Source organism: Anomalospiza imberbis, chromosome 4 (genome assembly GCF_031753505.1).
Source record: "Anomalospiza imberbis isolate Cuckoo-Finch-1a 21T00152 chromosome 4, ASM3175350v1, whole genome shotgun sequence".
Classification (NCBI taxonomy): domain Eukaryota; kingdom Metazoa; phylum Chordata; class Aves; order Passeriformes; family Viduidae; genus Anomalospiza; species Anomalospiza imberbis.
The window spans coordinates 1396434-1415047 of record NC_089684.1 but is presented as its reverse complement, the minus strand read 5'-3'; the positions used below and the strand labels follow the sequence as shown (position 1 = coordinate 1415047).

Here is an 18614-nt window from a genome sequence, read left to right as displayed (position 1 = left end):
CCAAAAGGACAAACAAATTCAGAAAAACAAAACCAATAACCATAATACTATCAAAAAGGGAATTTTGCATTTCATGTAACTGATTTAGTCAGATTACCACAAAATTCCCAGAATTCACAGAATTACCACTAAAACGCTATCTAAGAGCCTTCAAAAGAAGCAACAGATAAATTCAAGCTCTAAGACAATAAAACTTGTATGGCAAAAAAGTCACTTATAGAAAGATACAAAATAATGAGTATGTATGATATCATTTACAGGTGTGAGGAACAAGCCACATTCTAAGGAAGCTTGCAAGCATGCTTTCAGTATCCCTAATAAATTGCACATGATAGAACTATTTAAGAGAAGTCACAGCAAAATCAATTCCCATCTTCACTAGGACAAAAATCTTCAATAAGGTAGTGGGGGGTTCTTAAATGTACTTCTTAATCTCAGATTTGCTTATTAGCTTTATGGTCAAAATTACCATCAGACCCTAAATGTAATAATAAAAATAAATAATCCTGCATATAGATCTTTTACTTCCCCCTTCCCCTGCCAAAAAAAAAAAGCCCAAACCCAAAAAACAACAAGCAGCAAAAAAAAATTCTACCTATCTCTCCTTTACTGCACCTAAAAGCAGGCTGAAAGAGGATGGCTTCAAGCAAGAGCAGTTAATTTTCCATCCCTGTTCATCCATTAATCACTTTGCTGAGACTATCAGGATGCCCATCACGAAAGTGATCCAGGGCACCAGAGTATCAGTAATGAGCACAGACTCATTCCAGTCAAAACACTGAACTGCTCACTAGGGAAAATCTGCTACTGCCATTTTTTTTTTTTTTACAGGGAGAAACAAAAAGACAAGAAACCAGACTGAGCATGCCAGGTTGCTATCTCCTCTCCCTCTTCAGTCTTAACCACTTCCCTCTGTCACAACTCAAAGTTACTTTACAGGTATGTACAAAGGGAAGTATCTAAAAGTATATTACAATCAAAAGGATTACACTTGCTCACTCACAATAACAGAGACAACCAAAATTTCAGCATAGTCTTAAAAAACCCCCACCTGTTAATTGGGGCAAAATTATATATAAACAGGTGGAAACAATTATTTTAGTAAACTATGACAGCCTCGGAAGACCCACCACTGTCAAAGACAGCTCTGATAAGTTTTATGTAGGCTTTATCTAGATCTCCTCGACGTTCTGCATTTTTGAAAATTGATTCAGCAAGGGCTGCAAACTCTTCAAATTCAGCAACAAATGGAAGGATCCCAACTTTACTCTTCTTTGAGATTTTTACTTCATCCATCTGCTTCATCTGATTACTCTTTAATTTAAAACAAGAACAAGTGTTAGGCTCCAGATCATGTAACAACTATTAAAAGAAAAATGCAGACATACTGAAAAAACTGACATATATAAAAGACAGAAATTAATTCTTTCAATTAGTACATCTATTTAGTCTTTCACCCTTTTTACCCTTAATTTTTTTTAAATAAAATAATTGGAAAGAAAAAGGAAAGATGGTATTTTATTCCCCTTTATTTACTTAGTATTATGAAAACAAACACCCAATGAAAAAAAAATCCAAATTTATGCACCAGAAGCAATTAACAATTTTCACTTTATAATCTGACAAGGAATTTCACTTTTCTGATTCAGCCAAGCTAACAATTCCTTTTGCTGCACAAAGCTTCTTTAGTCTTCTTTCAAAGAAACTTTATTTCTGAGTGTAATAAAAAAATCAGTTTCCAAATATTTTAAGTATTAAACTGATCAAGAATGGTCAGTATTATGATGTTTCCGTAGAGTGAAATTACATTTATGACAATAAAACAAAGTTATACCAACAACTCTGTTTTCACCTGCCATATTTAATATAATAGTTGTAACTGCATTAGCAAAAGAAAGTTTCAGACAGTAGGGGCTGCCTCTGCTACTGCCAAAAGACCTCATACCCTTCACAAGGTTTGGTTTTGGCAAGTAAAAAAGGCAGAGAGCTGTATTTTACTTAATGGATTTCAGTAATCTCAGAAAGGGTACAAGTTTAAACAAAGAACTAAGAATGTCAGCTAGCTCAGAATCCTGACCAAGTGGTCTTATTTGGTACAAAAAGCTACTTATTGAGGAAAACTGGAATGGAGAGGAAAAAAGAAACACAACCACCATTTATTTGAAGGCTTGGGCAGTAGAAAAGCAATAAATTACTAATTTTGGCTTCAAATTTAAGGAATTTAGGTATACAGAAATGTAAAACCAAACTGAGTAGGAGTGGGCTTCCCATAATATTACAGTTAGGTTAATCAGAATAACTAAAGAACTTACAATGCACTTATCAAAGTTCCTTTTGACAGTCACCAAAACATTTCCAAGTGTTGTGCTGAGAAAGGAAGCAGGGTCCACATTTTGTGCTGTCCATACATGATGGCTCATCTTAACTAACATATAAAGGGAATTAAAGCTATCAATCTTGTCTCCCAGCGCTATAAGGTTATTCAGCTCAGGTTCAATACAACGAAATATTTTTGTCATCATTTGTCGGATCATGTCCTTCCTATTAAAAATGCATAAGAGGAAAATATTACTCTGACAGTTTAGTAGTCTGTTTTACATGCTTTTTGATATATTTATTTGATATTGTAGTCATTTGCATTCAACAAGTCTCATGACTTTCAGAAAGTCAGTACCACACAGTAAAAATCAACAGTCACAGATATAAAATATTCTAAAATGTATTTTCTCTGTGGAAGCTGCCACACACTCTCAGAACTTTGCTAAGCATATTTTATATCTTATAGAAAATATAAGTAATCTCAATTTGCAAACTATTAAGAGAATTAAACAACTATATACAGGAACACCCATTCTATATACAAAAAATATTCTTTTTACCAACACACACAGTGTCTAGGTAAAAATTAAAAGTTTACTTTTCACTTTCACTGAAAGGGAATAATTTCTGATTTTAGAGAAAAATGTTTTATATGCCAAATAAACTCAAACATAGGCTTAAGAATCAGTAATAAAAAATAGCAGCACATACTCAGATGATACTGTTTGTGGAACACCAGAAGTGTATGAACGGGATAAAGCTACTCCATCCATTTCCTCCACTTCGTTCTGTGAGAACAAGGAATGTATGTAAAGATAAGGTTTGTCTCCAGTTCTTTATCAAAGCAGTTACTACACCTGATAAAACCAATATAAGTAGCAGTTCCATACCCCCAGCACCCCCTGCCTCCAGAGTAGAAAAACAGAACAGTTTGCACGTTTCTGGTAATTTTCCAGCCACATTCCACCGAATTCAATATTATTCACAATTACTCCCCACCGTCTTCCTGTATGGCATGATGGAGTGCTTGTTGTCATCTTAAGAGGACACAAAGCCATGGCAAAGGAAACATGGTAGTCCTTCTTTCAAAAATTTTGTTTTGGTTAGCCAAAATAAAGATCCTTCCAGTTCACGAAGAAAAACAAATTACTTATCACCTGGATCACGTAATCACCAATAAATGCCAAAGTTGTCTTTTAAACAGGTCTCTTTTGAGGCCCAGTCAATACTTTTTACTACAGTGAGAGAATCTAAGTCATACCATTGTTGTTCCAGAGGTGCTCTGATGTTGTTGCAGTTTGAAAAATTTACTAATGAAGTCCTGTTCTGCCAGACACAGAGGTTCTAGTTCACTTAATACTTGCTCAAAAATCTAAAGAAAGTTAAAATATTTTATCAGCACATCAAATTCCACGGACGGTTAACAATACTAATTTTAATTGTTTGTTACATATACTTTTAATCTTCACTGAGCTTTAGAAGGCTTACTGTTACTTAACAGAAATGGAAACAGCTTGTAAGTGGATGTCTAAAAGTAACAGCTGCATCTTCAGCACAGTCTTTTCTTATCCATGTAATACTGTGAAGAAAAGAACAATCTAAGTTTTTCCACAACTAGAAGTTTTCTAGTTGCAGCCTGAGGAAGCACTTTTTTGCTATAATGGAAACACTCGCATTTTAACAGTAAGTCATGGGTTCTGCCACCATCTTTTCTGCCTGGGTTGCTGAGCAGAGGAAGACAAAATTAAAAGCCTCAGGGAAGAAAAACAGGTCAACTGTGTATGTTGAAGGGAAGTGTTCTGTAGAAAAAGCAGAAAAAGTTTCTACATAGCAGCTAGAGAAACAAATAAGTAGGTGTTGTACTGAAGTATGCAACACAATATTTAGATTTAAACTAAAGTGAAACACTATTTTGGCAATAAGTAATTACAATAATTTAATTAATAAAAAAATAAGGAAATTCTAAACCAGATGTTAAACATATTTCTCTTAGATTTTTCTCTGCAAGTATTTAAAAATTAAGGCATGCAATAATTTACATAAATTAAACTAATCTAGCCGGACAGGAAATCCATGCTGATGAAAATTCCACAGGGAAAAAACCCAACAACTTAGTAGGTCAGCTCAATAGTTTATAACTCTGTGTATATTAAATCACATTCACGTATCCCCAGTGGGCGTGAGATACAAGTGAGAAACTGAAAATAATAGCACAATAATTGCATAAACCTGTTTTAACAACTTAGATTTTTAATTTTAGACAAGTTGCTGCTACAAGTTTGTAGTAACTTAACAGTTAATATTGTTTCAGGCATATATTTCCTCCCAGAAAAAGACTGAGCAATGATTTGAAGAGGTCAGAAGAAAAACATTCATCGCCATCAAATAATTCAATAGAGAACAACAAAATTATTTTTATCTCTGACTGCTCATTTTCCTTCCACAGCACTGAGGAGTTAATTGTGCAAGAAATAGTGAGCACTGTCACTTTTAATGGTTCAGGGAAAAAAGTCAACAGATGCTGAGGACAGCAGGTTTTAAAACAGGATGAGGCCACTCCAATAATAACTTAGTGCTATTGGTTGAAGTTGAAAACTGATGATAACTAATGTGAAGCCAGTATAAGTAAAATTTTAGGGTCACACTCAAGTCCTGGCTAAAATTCTTATCTTCCTTATCTTTCACTTTTGCTTACATACTGGCAAAACGTCATAGAACACTGAATGAGTTGGAAAAAAACCCAGAACAGTGGAGAATCCATCAGTTCCATTCCTATTTGTTTAAAAACACATATTTGGCTTAAACTTAAAAGTTAATTTTTTATGCTTGATATTCTTTAAAGACCACACACAGCATATAAAGGATTTAAACAGAATCTTATGATCTGAGAATGTTACTGTGATCTTCATATTTCTTAGGAACTGCCTTTATTAGATGTATGGTACATACAAACTTTGAAATTGGCATGTTTTAGGATTTAAAAAGTAGAGATTTTTGAACTATATAAGAAGGATATGTAAGATACCTCTAATACAAAACTAAACAGGAATTCTATGTGATATTTTGGCTTTACCTTATCAAATTTTGTTCTGTCAGCCACATCCAGGTCAGAGGCAGACATGTTTCCCATGTCTAACAGCGAGGATGACTGAGATCTACGGTTTCCTGAACTCTGAACAGAGAGTTTATTTAGACTAGAAGTAGACCCAGTTAATTTTCCAGAACTTCCATGAAGACCTGTGAAATAAAGACACTATGAAGGAGGAAAGTGAAGGCAGAATAAAATACTGAAGAATATGAAGTCTGTTACAGAACATGAGATCAAGAATTGCAAGTAGTCCTGTATTAAAATCAGACAACTTTTATCTAAGCTATCAATGTTTTTGCTGTAAAAGTAATCTTTCCTCATTATAAGGTAACTGAGATTCATTCTTCAGCAATTTTCAAAGTACCATATAAATATTTAAATTCCCATTGTAAAGTATGGCAAAAAGGTATAAAAGGAACAAAATTCTGAAATACAGTAACACGGGGATTGAAGACTTGAAAGCTAAGACCAGTTATTGCATTTGTAGATGTACTTTGGGCAAAGGCTGCCACAAGCAGAAGGACTGAACCACAGGAAGAAAAATAATTTAAACGTTTTATACACACAGGTACTTTTCCATCTTGAACTGGATTCTTCTGCTGTTAACATCCTTTTAACTGCACAGTTTGTTCCAGCTATTTTGCTGCATCTACAACCCCATAGTAACTGTTGCTAATGCTCTCCCCTCCTTTTGATCATAATTAACATTCAATCCTTTCTTCATGATACTTCGGGGCCTTCTCCTAGGACCACGTATTTACTTTTTTATTTCTTTTTCCCCAAAAATTTTCAGAAATGTTGGACCAGGACAGAGAAAGCTAATAACAAAAAAGACCAAAAAATTATCATTATTTGATTTCCAAGTAAACTTCTCACATCAAAGCCATAAAGAAACTTAAAAGCAATCCTGCAAGCTTCACTTACTGCTCTGTTGGCATCTAGTCTAGGGACACAAGACAAAGTCTATCGATCTAATCTCAACTGTCACTTCAACCTACAGGAGGAATGGAAAGCTATGACAAGCTCTCAGGCACAAACATATTTTTACTATCAACTAGAAGAATGGGAAAACCAAAAGATATTGCCTTCATGTGCAAATCTTCCCAAATTCTATGTTGGGACTTAGCGCTGTCCTTCCTTTTTGCCTTGCCAGCCCAATGGCTCTGCTCACATTTATTTCATTCTGAACAGAGTGCTTCGGTGTGAGGCAGATTCTCCCTGATGCAGCACTACATTGTAACATCAACACACATGCATTGACAACACCAACTAATGCAACTAGTTATACTCACTCTCAGTTTCCTGTTTGACAGCACTTTCTTTTCGAGGCAGTGTAGCTGGGATGGATTAGGTTGCAAGCATCAAAGACAAAGACAAGTTAAAATGCAGTTTGCACAAACCATGCACAAGATGCAAGTTAAGCTCTAACTGGAAAGAAACATGCAGAGAACTATAAGCAGCAAGTAACTACATTGCAAACACATTTAGTTGGAGAGGTACTGTTCTAGAAATTCAGTATCTAAACTACATGGAAAATAGAGTAAGTTTCTAGGTATTAAAATTTGATTTTTCTTATATAGTATGTTTGAAGAACACTTTTGGTAACATGTATTTAAGTTCTCCCAAAATGAGAATTCGATTAAATTATTTGTCAGACTCAGTTTCCGTGATAAATCATATCAACAATAGACATGAAAAATGAAAACATACTTATGGAATTTTTTTACTGAGTCTGAGATATTGTCCACCTTTTCAATTTAAAACACACACACAATTACTGCAAAATAATTCATATCGACAGTAAGACTGGCTAACCTTTTCTTAGTTGTTGCAGATCAGGATATTTATATAGAAATCACATCTTTTGCATTCATGCTGCACAGAAACACATGATTGCAAATTTGGAGAGGATAAAAATAATAAACGTATTGTAAAAAAAATTTACAAAGATTTTTATATTTTTCCTGTGTTTTTTTCAGAATTTAAGTTTCCTCAAGTGGACTTCAATATGAAATTTAAAGTAAATGGGCGTTTGTAGAAAATATAGAATCCCTAGAGTAAAAGGCATTTGCATACATACACTAAAAGCAGTATGTGGTTTTAAAGAGATCTTGATGAGGATGGATGCTACAAGCCCCTCAAAATGGAGCAGGCAAGCAGAACCTACTGTAATAGAATGAGTAGATACTTCTAAACGCCACAAACATGTCTTAAATACCAGATGTTCTCACGTAGGCAACACTACAGATAATTATAACATCAAATTCAAATTTAATTCCAGCCTAGTTTTTAGATCTTATGGGTTTTGGCCGATTTTGAATAAAAAAATGTTTAGGCATGATATACTTGGCATATGCAACTGTCATGCATTGGTCCCACTTCTTCATCATCCTGAGTTTCTAAACACATGGGACTTACCACAGAATGTGAAGAACTACAAAGATTAGGCCCTGGACAACCAGGGGAGTCTGAGTAGCTTTTGACAAGCTACCTCATATAAACATATAACAGTAGTAGCACTCTTTCCAACACTGACTTTGTGGTATTTAAGTATCAAAGTCTTGGCTTCATCAGAAAAAAAAAAAAAGAAAAAAAAAAAAAGAAAAAAGGACTACTTAAGACAAGTGTGAATGCTCATGACCCAGGCTGGCTTTTTTTTGCCATAAAAATGCAGACAAAGAACCTTGCGTTAGCACAGAATGCCAGAATTCTCCCAGCATCCCCTCTGCATTTGAGGCATTCAAATAGCAGTGCTATTCCCAAAGCACAAAAAAAAAGGCAAGAACACACACCAACACAACTTGGAAACAGGTCATCTTTAGTTTTTGAGTACAACTGGAGCATTATGCACCTACACTACTCCTTAAACAAGTTTACTATTGAGAAGTGATGTATTTTGAATAAATGTGCAATTAGTAGTAGTACAATCACTATGATGAACACAGAAGCCTTTGAAATTACACACCCTTATGAGGAGCTGCAACATAAATAAATTTGCACAAATACATGACAGAAGTCTTCTCAAGGTGCAGCTTTTACTCTGGTGAACTGAAGGACCTCTTTCTCCAAAATGCCTGATTGCTCCATAACATTTACACAAGTTAGGGAACTGCCACAAAAGCTGTCTCCTCACAAATACAAATCACAAAACAAGTGTCAAGACAAAGTGTTTAGAATGTTTCAGAAATCAATTTGTATTAGACTAAAGGTATTTTTTTTTCTTGCAGTAAGATTGCTTTTCAAGATGTAGGAATTCAAATATTCTGACAACGACATCCTATGGCACCTCTGCTTTCCATGTCCAACAGCTTGCCAAGCCTTATCTTTCCAGTTCTGCATCTCTCAAACAAGCCTTACCACCTTCCTGCTTTCTTGCTTTCATTACATTTTTCTGGCTTCTACCATCAAACTTCAAAGCATAAATTCAGGACCCAGAGGAGGCTGACAGAACTTACTATTTACAGCTGCACGTAATTTTGGAATTCTGAATTTGCAAACTGGTAAACCGTGGCAAAAATAAATATTTCAAAGAAGCTCTGAAACACTGCACCTCAAAATATAGAGCTGACAATACATAAATACACCTATAGCACTGTTGCTTTTTAAGTATCCAGGTTATTTCTTTTAAGCTTTACTTCCATATTCACACTAGACTAATCCAAGCAGGAATACTCCCTTAAATATAAATACCTACAAGTTAACAAATTATGATTTCTAGACTCAGGCTACATAGGTAAATCCCCCTGAAAAAGCACATTAAAATATGCAAGTTTTACTAGGCAGGATTAGCATTCTTAAAAATCCACCCAAGATTTATTAAAAGCAGAAATAACAGCAGAAGGAATACAAAACAATGCTGCTCAAACTCCCTTTAATTACAAGAGTTGATTTTTCAAATTTGTTCAGGTAATAAAATGGGATAATTCAAGTAATAAAAAGTGAGTGTAGACTTGAAAACTGAAAGAAATACTGTATTTTATACTTTTATTTTGACCAATTTCACAAGACTTCAGTTGTGCTACTTTGGCCTTGTGGAAGTCAGAAGTTTTACCAGTCATATTTTTCATCCAACTTCTTCCATCTTGCCAAAAGTAAAGAATTTTACACCATTATAAAATTAGCCTTAGGTGTCATAATGAGTGTTTCATATGCAAATAGTAAGATTCACAGCAAGATATGTGCCTTCTGGAAGCTTACCAAACTTTTTTCCTTCTCTGGTTGTGCCTGTCATCTTGATCTTGGCAACTTCAAAGAAATCTTTTATTTCCCTTTCATAAAGTCGTGATAAATAATCCATATAATTCTTAAAAGAAAAATGTAAATGTAGTTAACAGGTATTCATAATGATTTTATTCTATTATAGGTAAATAACTCTTTAAACATGTGCATTTTCAAGTCCTACTAAATAGCAAACAGGATTGGACTACATAGGTGTATATATTTACGCAGCATACACAAAAATATATTCATTATATTTAAGCAGCTTACATAAATTTTCATACTGAGTTCACTGAGCATTAATCAGAAACTTCTGCTTTTCCTTCATAAGGAAAAATATGCAATGCAGTACATACAGATAGGATTACGGGTGGTAGAGCATCACAGAATTCATTTCAAGGGTAGAAGAGAGAGAATTGAGCACCCTCTTCTATCAGACTCTTACTGTTCCCCCAAAAGCACACATAAATATGTCATTCTCACATTTTTTTATTAGAAGATCACAAAGATGTCAACCATTCACAATGTGCTTTACACTGAATGCAGATGAATAACTATGTGAAAGCTATTTTCAAAGTCCAATTTAAATCTTCCATTTAAGAATGACAGAATTTTAATTTAAAAAAGACTTGCTTTGTAAGGACTAACTTTTCCCTGACTTCTGCCTGAATGTTTTGTATACTTCTGTAGCATTTTTTTTACTCCATGTTAGTTTTAAACAAGGTCATTAAAAGTTACATGCATACAAGGGAAGAACATTTCTATTTAATCTACTGTACAAGAGACCTCTGAAGTTTTTGACACTTCCAAGTGAAATGAAGGTCTGTTGAAATAGAGGTGTTACACAGGCAATAATCACACCAATTTGAAATTAGCTTAATTATTTTTTCTTACTACGCTGTATAATGGCAAATTTGTTTTACATAACTATTAAGATATGTATCTTGTGGTACCTCAGTATAAACTGTTTGAGGAAAAAAACCAATAAACAGAGCAGAAGACCACAAATAATAAAAAATGAAGTTTCTTATTCTAAAAAGGAATAAAAAAAGAGGAGCAGTGAGTTACACTTAATATATAGCAATATTAAAATGACATGTACATACACACAGACAATTCTTTTGACTCTCAAGCCCAGTCTATTATGTACATTCTGTAGCATCATTTGACCACTTCACATACCTTTGTTAGCCCTTCATATTTTCCATAATCTGTGTTCTTGAGCCACTCCATCAGTTTAGCATATCGAAGTAAATCTCTGTGAAATGGATGATGATTAGGTAATGTCAATTCAGCAGAGTGCTGGGCAAGAGTGGAACTCTGATCGTGACCCTTGATAAGAAAAAGTATTAAAGTAAATCTGGAAGCACTACACAGACGCATTAGAAGTTTCCTGAAAATTTTAATATGAATACAGTATCTCATTCAGACAAACAGAAAGGCCTCAAAACACCTTGCACAGAAGCAAGGTCTAGAGATGCAGACTGAAAAAGACACCTAACGTAATACAGACTCTGAGTTATTACAGCTAAGGCAGGTAGTGCATCTTAATAAGCTTGTGCATTTAAAGGCTTTTTGTCTTCAGGGTGAGTTGCTTTGGCACTTTTTGTAAAAGAATGCAATGTACACCTGAATGAAAATTTAATGACAAGCGTTCAATTGTTCCTGAAAAATCTTAAGAGATTATCACATTATTCCTCTAACAAAAAGAACTAGCTGCTTCTGTTTAAAGATGTTTTTCCCATATACAATTTTCAAGTCCCCAGTTAAGGGGTAGCCTGGGTGCTAATGATGAGCTTTATACCTCTCCTCTGACAGCCTGCTCCAATTCAACATACTTTAGTCCACTTTGGCCAAGCCTTTCTTGATCAAATCTTAAAAACATCAGTGCACAGACATTCCCTCCTCCTTCACAGACGCATACAACGCACCGTCAGTGAACGCTTACAGCCAACAGCATAAACCAATCCATTTAACACAAGCTAATAATTTCATGCTTCTCCTTTACACAAAGATCCCATCATACTGCTAGAACAACAGATGATTTAGCTGTTTAAGCTTTCACTTGCTTGAACAAGCTTCCTGAGCAATTCAGGAAGAGCAAGCAAGGTAACATCTCTGTGCAGCCATACAGCAGAACACATAACCACTATCCCTGGGTTAAAGAATGGAGGATAATTTATTTAATTAATTTCCAAATGGCTTTAATATTTTCTGTAAAGTCTTTTTCTACTGGGCTTGCTGTAAATAGAGCAACAGAGCTTATGGTTTGTGCCATGGAAGCACACAAAGATTGTACTAATTGGTCTCCAATTCCTGCATCACACGCAGGTGCTTTATGCAGGTCAGTCAATGCCCATCCCTGACAGAGGAAGCATTCCTGATAGTTCCATCTTGGACACCAGAAGTCAGCAGAATAAGCTGTACTGTTTAAAAACTGCCTTTGCCTGTTTCTAAGGTGGAACAGAAGCCAGTTTGGATCAAAAATAAAGCAACTTTGTCTTACCCTTTTTCTGTTGTACTGGATACTAATCAAGCCTTTTGTTAGAGAAAGCTCTTATTTCGTTTGGAAAAAAAAAATTAAAGATTTAATTTTTAAAATACCAACTTTTGCTAAGTAAGGCAACATGACCACCGCCAGCTTCTGGACAAAGCTGAACTACTACATAACAGCAATAGAACGGTTTGAGTTGGAAGGGATCTTAAAGACCATCTAGCTCCAGCTCCCCTGCCATGGGCAGGGACACCTTCACTAGCCAGGCTGCCCAAAGCCCTCTTGTTGAACAGCTGGACTCTGACACTTCCAGTGATGGGCCATCCTCAAGTTCTTTGCAACCTGTCCCAGTACCTTTCTGTATCCAACATGAGTGTGAAATTATTCTGAGCCCTGCTCTTTTAACTGCAGAAACTGACATACAAATAGACCCAAAGAAACAAGTCCTGGCCAACTTCATTAATTTATGCTCACAGAAAATGGGGAAGGATAACACTATAAATTTTGCTTATAAAAACAATCCTGTAGTCTGACTTCAACAAAAAGCTAGTGTAATTATTGGAACATAGAATTTGGAACTGGAATCCAGCCAGCATTAGCAACACAGCTGCTCTTGTGATTACTGAGGTCATACTCAATACTGGGGGCATACTTTTGGGGATTCACATAGGAAAACTTTTGAACAAATCTTCGATATGCTTCTATGAAAAAAAAGGATCAGAGAAATTCCCTCTAACCCCTCATTTGTCACATTCCTACACCATGTGTTTTTAATGTTCAAGTTAATTATAGTTTAACATAATTTACCTGGTGGCTGTCACAGCTTTCATCAATTACATCAGTCCAAATGCTCAGTCCTATTACTGCTAGGAAATATTCAGCTATCCAAATTTTTATTTCTTCTTTCATGAAACAGTTTTATTCATGTCTCTTTATTATACACAACTTCTCTGGTTAGTAGTTGCATTCTTCATAAAGCTAGATGACAAATTCCCTGACAAGGTAAATTTCTCCCTCCAGGCCAACTTTTCCACAGGACTAATCATTCTGGTTACATTAAAGTATGTTCTGTTCAAGACTGCTCTAAAACATTACAGAGCTTCTAGAGGTACCTTTCCCATCTCATTAACATGCTTTCTCTCATTATACATACATTTATACAGTTACCAAATAACACCACAAATTTGTCATTCAACTATTTCATCATTTCAAACCTTCAACCTACTTCATATTTCAAAAGTAGAAAGCATGGACTTGCCTTTAAATTGAGTGCTGAACCCGGCTGTTAAAAGATCTTTAAAGTAGTAGGTGAATTAATTATTAGTATTACACAAAAAAGACAACTACATTAACTGTTAGTAAACATTTTTAACACTGCAGCAAATGGCAATATGATGTTGCGTTTCTGTTTAAAATTTTTAATATTTAGTCTCCTTTTAATGTAAAGGAGATGAAGCATTTTAGTATCTTACAACAGTAGTTTGAATCAAGCATTGAGTTATTTCACTTTTCAAAAAATAAAGAGCAATTTCATACTTTCAAGGTTATTGAAACCTATTTAGGCTCAAATGTCAATGTAACTATGTTTTTCCATCTAATGATTTCCAAATCAGAATGTCTTGCTTATATTAACAGCTTCCTAGATATTACCACGTTTTCATTTGCCTTTTTAATTTACAATTCTTTACCTTTATCTTAGTTTTTTCTAAGATGCTTTAAATTTATTTTTTAGAAACATTCTAAACAAATAATGCAACTCTTCAGATGTTATAGGTAACAAAGTATTGGAGTTGAGGTTTTCAACAACATCAGACTAAGAAATTGTTATATTCCTCCAACTAACAAAACAAGCTCATTTTAGTAAGAATACACAAAAATTGGTTATACCTCCAGCTCTTGAATCTGTATCTCAAAAACACCTGTTTTTTTCTCTTTTACAACAATGAAAAAGCTTTGCAGAATCTCGTATCTTGCAGTTAATTAACTCTTCCTGTTTAAACTTAACAGCAAAGTCATAATTTTTTATCTGTTGATTAATACCTCACAGCTAACAGCAAGCCAAAACTTGCTGAAAAATCCTGAAAGTATTTCTCCTCCATGCATGTCCATCTGTCTCTCAGCAACTTTTGGGAATGAGATCAGAAGAATGTTAGCTCATAAAGAGATGAACAAAGCTTAAGGCTGACAAAAATAATAGAAGTGAAAAGGGACGTAAGTCTGATGCTCTATAATCAGTAAGGACAAATTTCTTTTTGCAAAGTCAAAAATGCAGCTGCTAGTTAGATAATTTCAAGCTCACCAAAAAAAATTGGTTAGAAAATCTTGTATCAAACTCAATGTACTCACTGGAACTGAATGATAGGAGGACCTGTTATAGAGCTGAAGGAGGGTCTGAGTAAACTGATTGAAAATAAAAAACACATAAATTAAAAAGCTGAGGCTAAGAAAACCACCCAGACTTTAGGAAACAAGTGTCAAGCCAGTGTTTTATGAATAATTTAAGAAACAAAACCAAGGTTTACATGTTTTATTTTGTATGTTTGGTTTTGTTTTGGGTTTTTTTTATGGTCTTTGAAGTTCAGACAGCAAGACCTTTTATATTTTCAGCTGCTAACATCCTTAAAAAAGGTCACTGCTTTTTCTCAATAATCAAGCTCTACAATTAAAATAAATCCTTATATATCACATAATGCATTTAATTCTGACAGCAAGCCCATTAAAAAGAGATGTTTGGGGGTTTTTTTAATGTAAGAGACTCGTGCAGTCAGTTATTGTTTGGTATGCTTAACAATCTCTCTGCCTGAAGACCTTCTACCATTTACTGATTACAGCAAAGAGTAAGTCCATTTTTAGATAGAACGTTTTTCTTCTCCAGAAAAGTTTATGACCAGAAATGTCATATTCAAAAGTAAGAAATAATACCTGCTGGACAAATACGCTGTTCAAATGACTGGCAAGTCTCCGTGCAAACTGCTCACGCAGGTCACTAAACCGCTGCTGCTGCTGCTTCACTGCATGAAGCATATCATGTCCTACAAACAAAAAGGACTTTACAGTGTACAACATACAGACTAATATACTGTACTGGGGAACTAAGAGGACCAGAGGTCAAAATTCCTTCAATCAACAGAACAAAATCTGAGACTGGTTGGCAAGGCACTACCTTAATAAATTTTGTTTGTTAGACAGTAGTCTAACAAAAACATTACCTGGACGAAGAGCTACATTCATACACTGCAGAAGAGCATCTGCTGCATTAGTGCAGGCCTCAATGCCTCGAGAAGATGTCAAATCTCCCTCCTGAAGGGCCTTTATATGGCCCTTAGCCAGATCCATGTGATTCTACAAAATAATGGATAGTATTGTCCATAAGCTGAAAGCAAATTAGTTTGCTATGCTAGTGAACCAAGAAGGATAAAAACAATTTTGCCATTATAACTTACTGAAAAGAGTGCAACAATGAAATAGAAATATAAGCTCATTATTTTTCTCATCCTAGAGAGGGTAGCAACCTAAAAGAATATTATACCTGATGTGAACAACCATAGTAAACGTAACAAAAATGCTTACCACTAAGAACTCTATCTCTGACAGTAGTTTAACATTATTTGTGTTGCTGAGATGAATTAGGTGGTTGCTTTCTGAAATTTGATCCATTTGCTCCTTTACGCTCTGAAGCATTTCTTCATAACTGCTCAGCTTTAGCTCAATTTGGTCAACTTCCTTTAGAGCTTCATCCAACAACTTCATCAAGATATTCACCTGTTTCTCTGAGGCCATAATGGACTGAATATTTGCCTGTACAGAAAATAAAGTCACATTTTAGAAGACATTTTTATATCTCAAAAGCATTCTGATATCTCCTTCTCCTTCTATTACTGTCAAATAGTTTCCAAAACTCTTGATGCAATCAACAAAACAAAATAATATAAGCCATAGTGTTACTGAACACAAATTCCTCAATCTATGACACTTCCTTGTTTCGATGACCTATAAAGCCAAAACTTTGCTCAAGTTCTTGGAGCTGAAGTATTGGTCTGCAGAAAAACAAAAACCCAAACAGTAATCCCTACTATACCAGAACATTTTTAGTTCCAAAAAAAGAAAGAGCATAGGTGATAGGGTCAGATTCTCTGTTGCAAGATCAGCCATCGCCACGACAGCAGCAATTTTCAAAATATACAAGAAACACACAACTTGACAGCTTGAGGAGGTTGTTGATGGTTCCCTCAAGTCTGTACCCCTTGCATCTCACAAATTTTTCAAGTGACGTCTAGAATGCTGGGTTGTCTAAAAAACATCTACATTTCAGTACATGACAGGTCATGTTAACTGCCTTTTCAGAGAATGCTATTTGGTCACCATCAAAGAGAACAGTTCAACATGCTGGCTCGCTGTACTTTAGGAGGAATACTTACCCCATCTAGCACTTGCAGCTCTCTTGACAATTTCTCTGCAAAGGCCTCAGCATTAGCAATAGCGTATTCACACCCTTCCATCATTATTTCAATATCCTGTTCCTCTCTTGCATTTAACTCCTGGTATTCATCCACAGCTTCTTCATCACCTCCTGCTACACTTTGATTCTCTCCACTTGGAACAGATTCTTAGGAAGAGAAGGAAAATAAAACACGTTATCAAGAAAGTCACAAGCATTTTAGGAGTACTTAAGTATGTTTAACTACCCGTAAGTAAATCAATCCATTAAACAACTCTCTTAAAAAGCACCTGCTGCCTATGAGCACATTTTTCAAGTCTCAGTCTTCCACACACTTCATTACAATTTCCAGAACTGATTCCCAACAGCGATGGTTTCCAAATTATGTAACATAAGCAAAATACAAATATCCACCTTCCTTTATTCCAAGGAACAAACTTAGTCTCAGTTTATTCAACTCTTACACTGGTAATCAGCATCCAAATATATTACAGTATTACACTCAATTTGTTAGTGGAAAATCAGGACAAGTTAGATTCTCTCTTTTGCTTGACAGAGCATAAGGGAAACATACCAAAGTTGATTAAGATATATACCACAGATTAAATAAAAGTTATCTTGATGCTCGAGATGAGTTTTGCAGCAGGAAAATTAGTACTGAGTTAAGTGAAAATCAAATAAACAATGGTTTCATTAACTATGATTTCTCACAGCAGTGCTTAATGAATTTAACAAGCCACTCAAAGGCTGACAACTGAATATTAACACAGTCCAGCCAGAAAGTGTTTAGGACATTAGAAACATCTCTCTTATCTCTAGCAACTTGATCAGCTAACCAAAGCACTAATAAACCAACCAACCAAAAAGCATATTATTTAAGAAAATTGCTTATAAGGCAAAATAAAGGAAAAAGGTGTTACGCACCTTCTGCAACTTTAGGAAGTTCTGAAGAATTAAAAGGTATGGAAAAGCAGAGGAAAGGAAGCAGAGAATGTTAGCTAGACAAAGCACAAACAGTGTGTATACATTTAAGTGGCAGTAAGTTTGAATGTTTTATTATTGCACAACCTTGAACTGTTAGATGTTGGTTTAAAACAAATTCTGATCAACACCTAAACACAGAAAGCTATCCTTCCCGTTTCACATTTCTAATTCAAATTTTTCTGCACACACCAGTCTAGTATTTAATACCAGTAGTTTCACCACTTCTGGCAGACTCCGTGTGACATACTCCTACTTGCTAAGCTTTACTATAAAATGTTAACTATTAAAAGATAATGTGACCATAAAATATTTACTACAGGATAAGCAAACAAGATACAAAGCCATTCTAGCCACCAATCAGTCACATAAATTGTAATAGAGTCCAGCAGAATTTAGCACATGCCTCACAGTCAATGAGCAAGAAATCTCACATAAAAACCCCTTACCTTCTAGAATGCTAGAGATGCTGGCATTTTAAAGCATTTTTCTAATTCAGGGGAAATGTAAATGAGAACAAAAGCAGATTTGTTACACATTTAGACCTACCAGTTCTTGGAGGTAGATTTTATTTTGTTCAAGAAACAGAATGTCTTAGAAATACAGGAAGCTTATCAATATTTATAACTTTGTTAATTAAGTATTTTGTCTTGGTTCTCTGTTTTCTAACAAAATGTCTGCTATATAGTCATCTTGCTAATTAAAGACTTTGAAAATATAAAGTTGAAAAGAAATAAAAAGAAGAAAACCCATCAGGATTAAGAGTATTTTTTAGTATATCTGTTTCAAATCGGTAATTACTACACTTTATACTTCAAATACAATTGTAGAAATTTACCTTCCAACAGGTGTGAACTAACATTAATGAAGTCAATTTTCTTTCTAAGGTATCTCTGATTGAGTTTCCAGATACATGAAATGAAGGTGTTCTTTTCCACCGTACTGCTTGCAACCCATTTGTACACTTTGTCAAAATGCAAGTCAAATTCAGGACTCTCCTGCAAAAGATGAAATATGTTACATGCTCCACAGTCAAATGATTCTCTAAGCAGCAGAGACTGTCCACACATTTAATA

General features: G+C 34.9%; 1 protein-coding gene and 1 long non-coding RNA gene across 10 annotated transcripts in view; one reads left to right on the top strand and one right to left on the bottom strand.

The window, feature by feature from the left end:
* Positions 1-18614, bottom strand: part of EXOC1 (exocyst complex component 1) — a 204396-nt gene that overhangs the window by 3387 nt on the left and 182395 nt on the right. For 2 of the 9 annotated variants that reach the window (XM_068186760.1, XM_068186759.1), the window contains exons 4-18: positions 18377-18536; positions 17482-17502; positions 16538-16725; positions 15690-15917; positions 15329-15461; positions 15042-15151; positions 14466-14519; positions 10808-10957; positions 9605-9710; positions 6700-6744; positions 5393-5556; positions 3581-3691; positions 3031-3107; positions 2313-2541; positions 1131-1314 (exon numbers count right to left, since the gene is read on the bottom strand). In XM_068186760.1, coding sequence (XP_068042861.1) covers positions 1131-1314; positions 2313-2541; positions 3031-3107; positions 3581-3691; positions 5393-5556; positions 6700-6744; positions 9605-9710; positions 10808-10957; positions 14466-14519; positions 15042-15151; positions 15329-15461; positions 15690-15917; positions 16538-16725; positions 17482-17502; positions 18377-18536 — 1960 coding nt within the window. The remainder of the gene's footprint in view (positions 1-1130; positions 1315-2312; positions 2542-3030; positions 3108-3580; positions 3692-5392; positions 5557-6699; positions 6745-9604; positions 9711-10807; positions 10958-14465; positions 14520-15041; positions 15152-15328; positions 15462-15689; positions 15918-16537; positions 16726-17481; positions 17503-18376; positions 18537-18614) is intronic. The other 7 variants (XM_068186762.1, XM_068186763.1, XM_068186761.1 and 4 more) reach the window with 7 other exon arrangements.
* On the top strand, positions 224-7277 carry LOC137472084 (uncharacterized). The gene is made up of 3 exons (XR_010998008.1): positions 224-401; positions 832-939; positions 4766-7277. It is a non-coding gene; the product is annotated as an uncharacterized lncRNA (long non-coding RNA).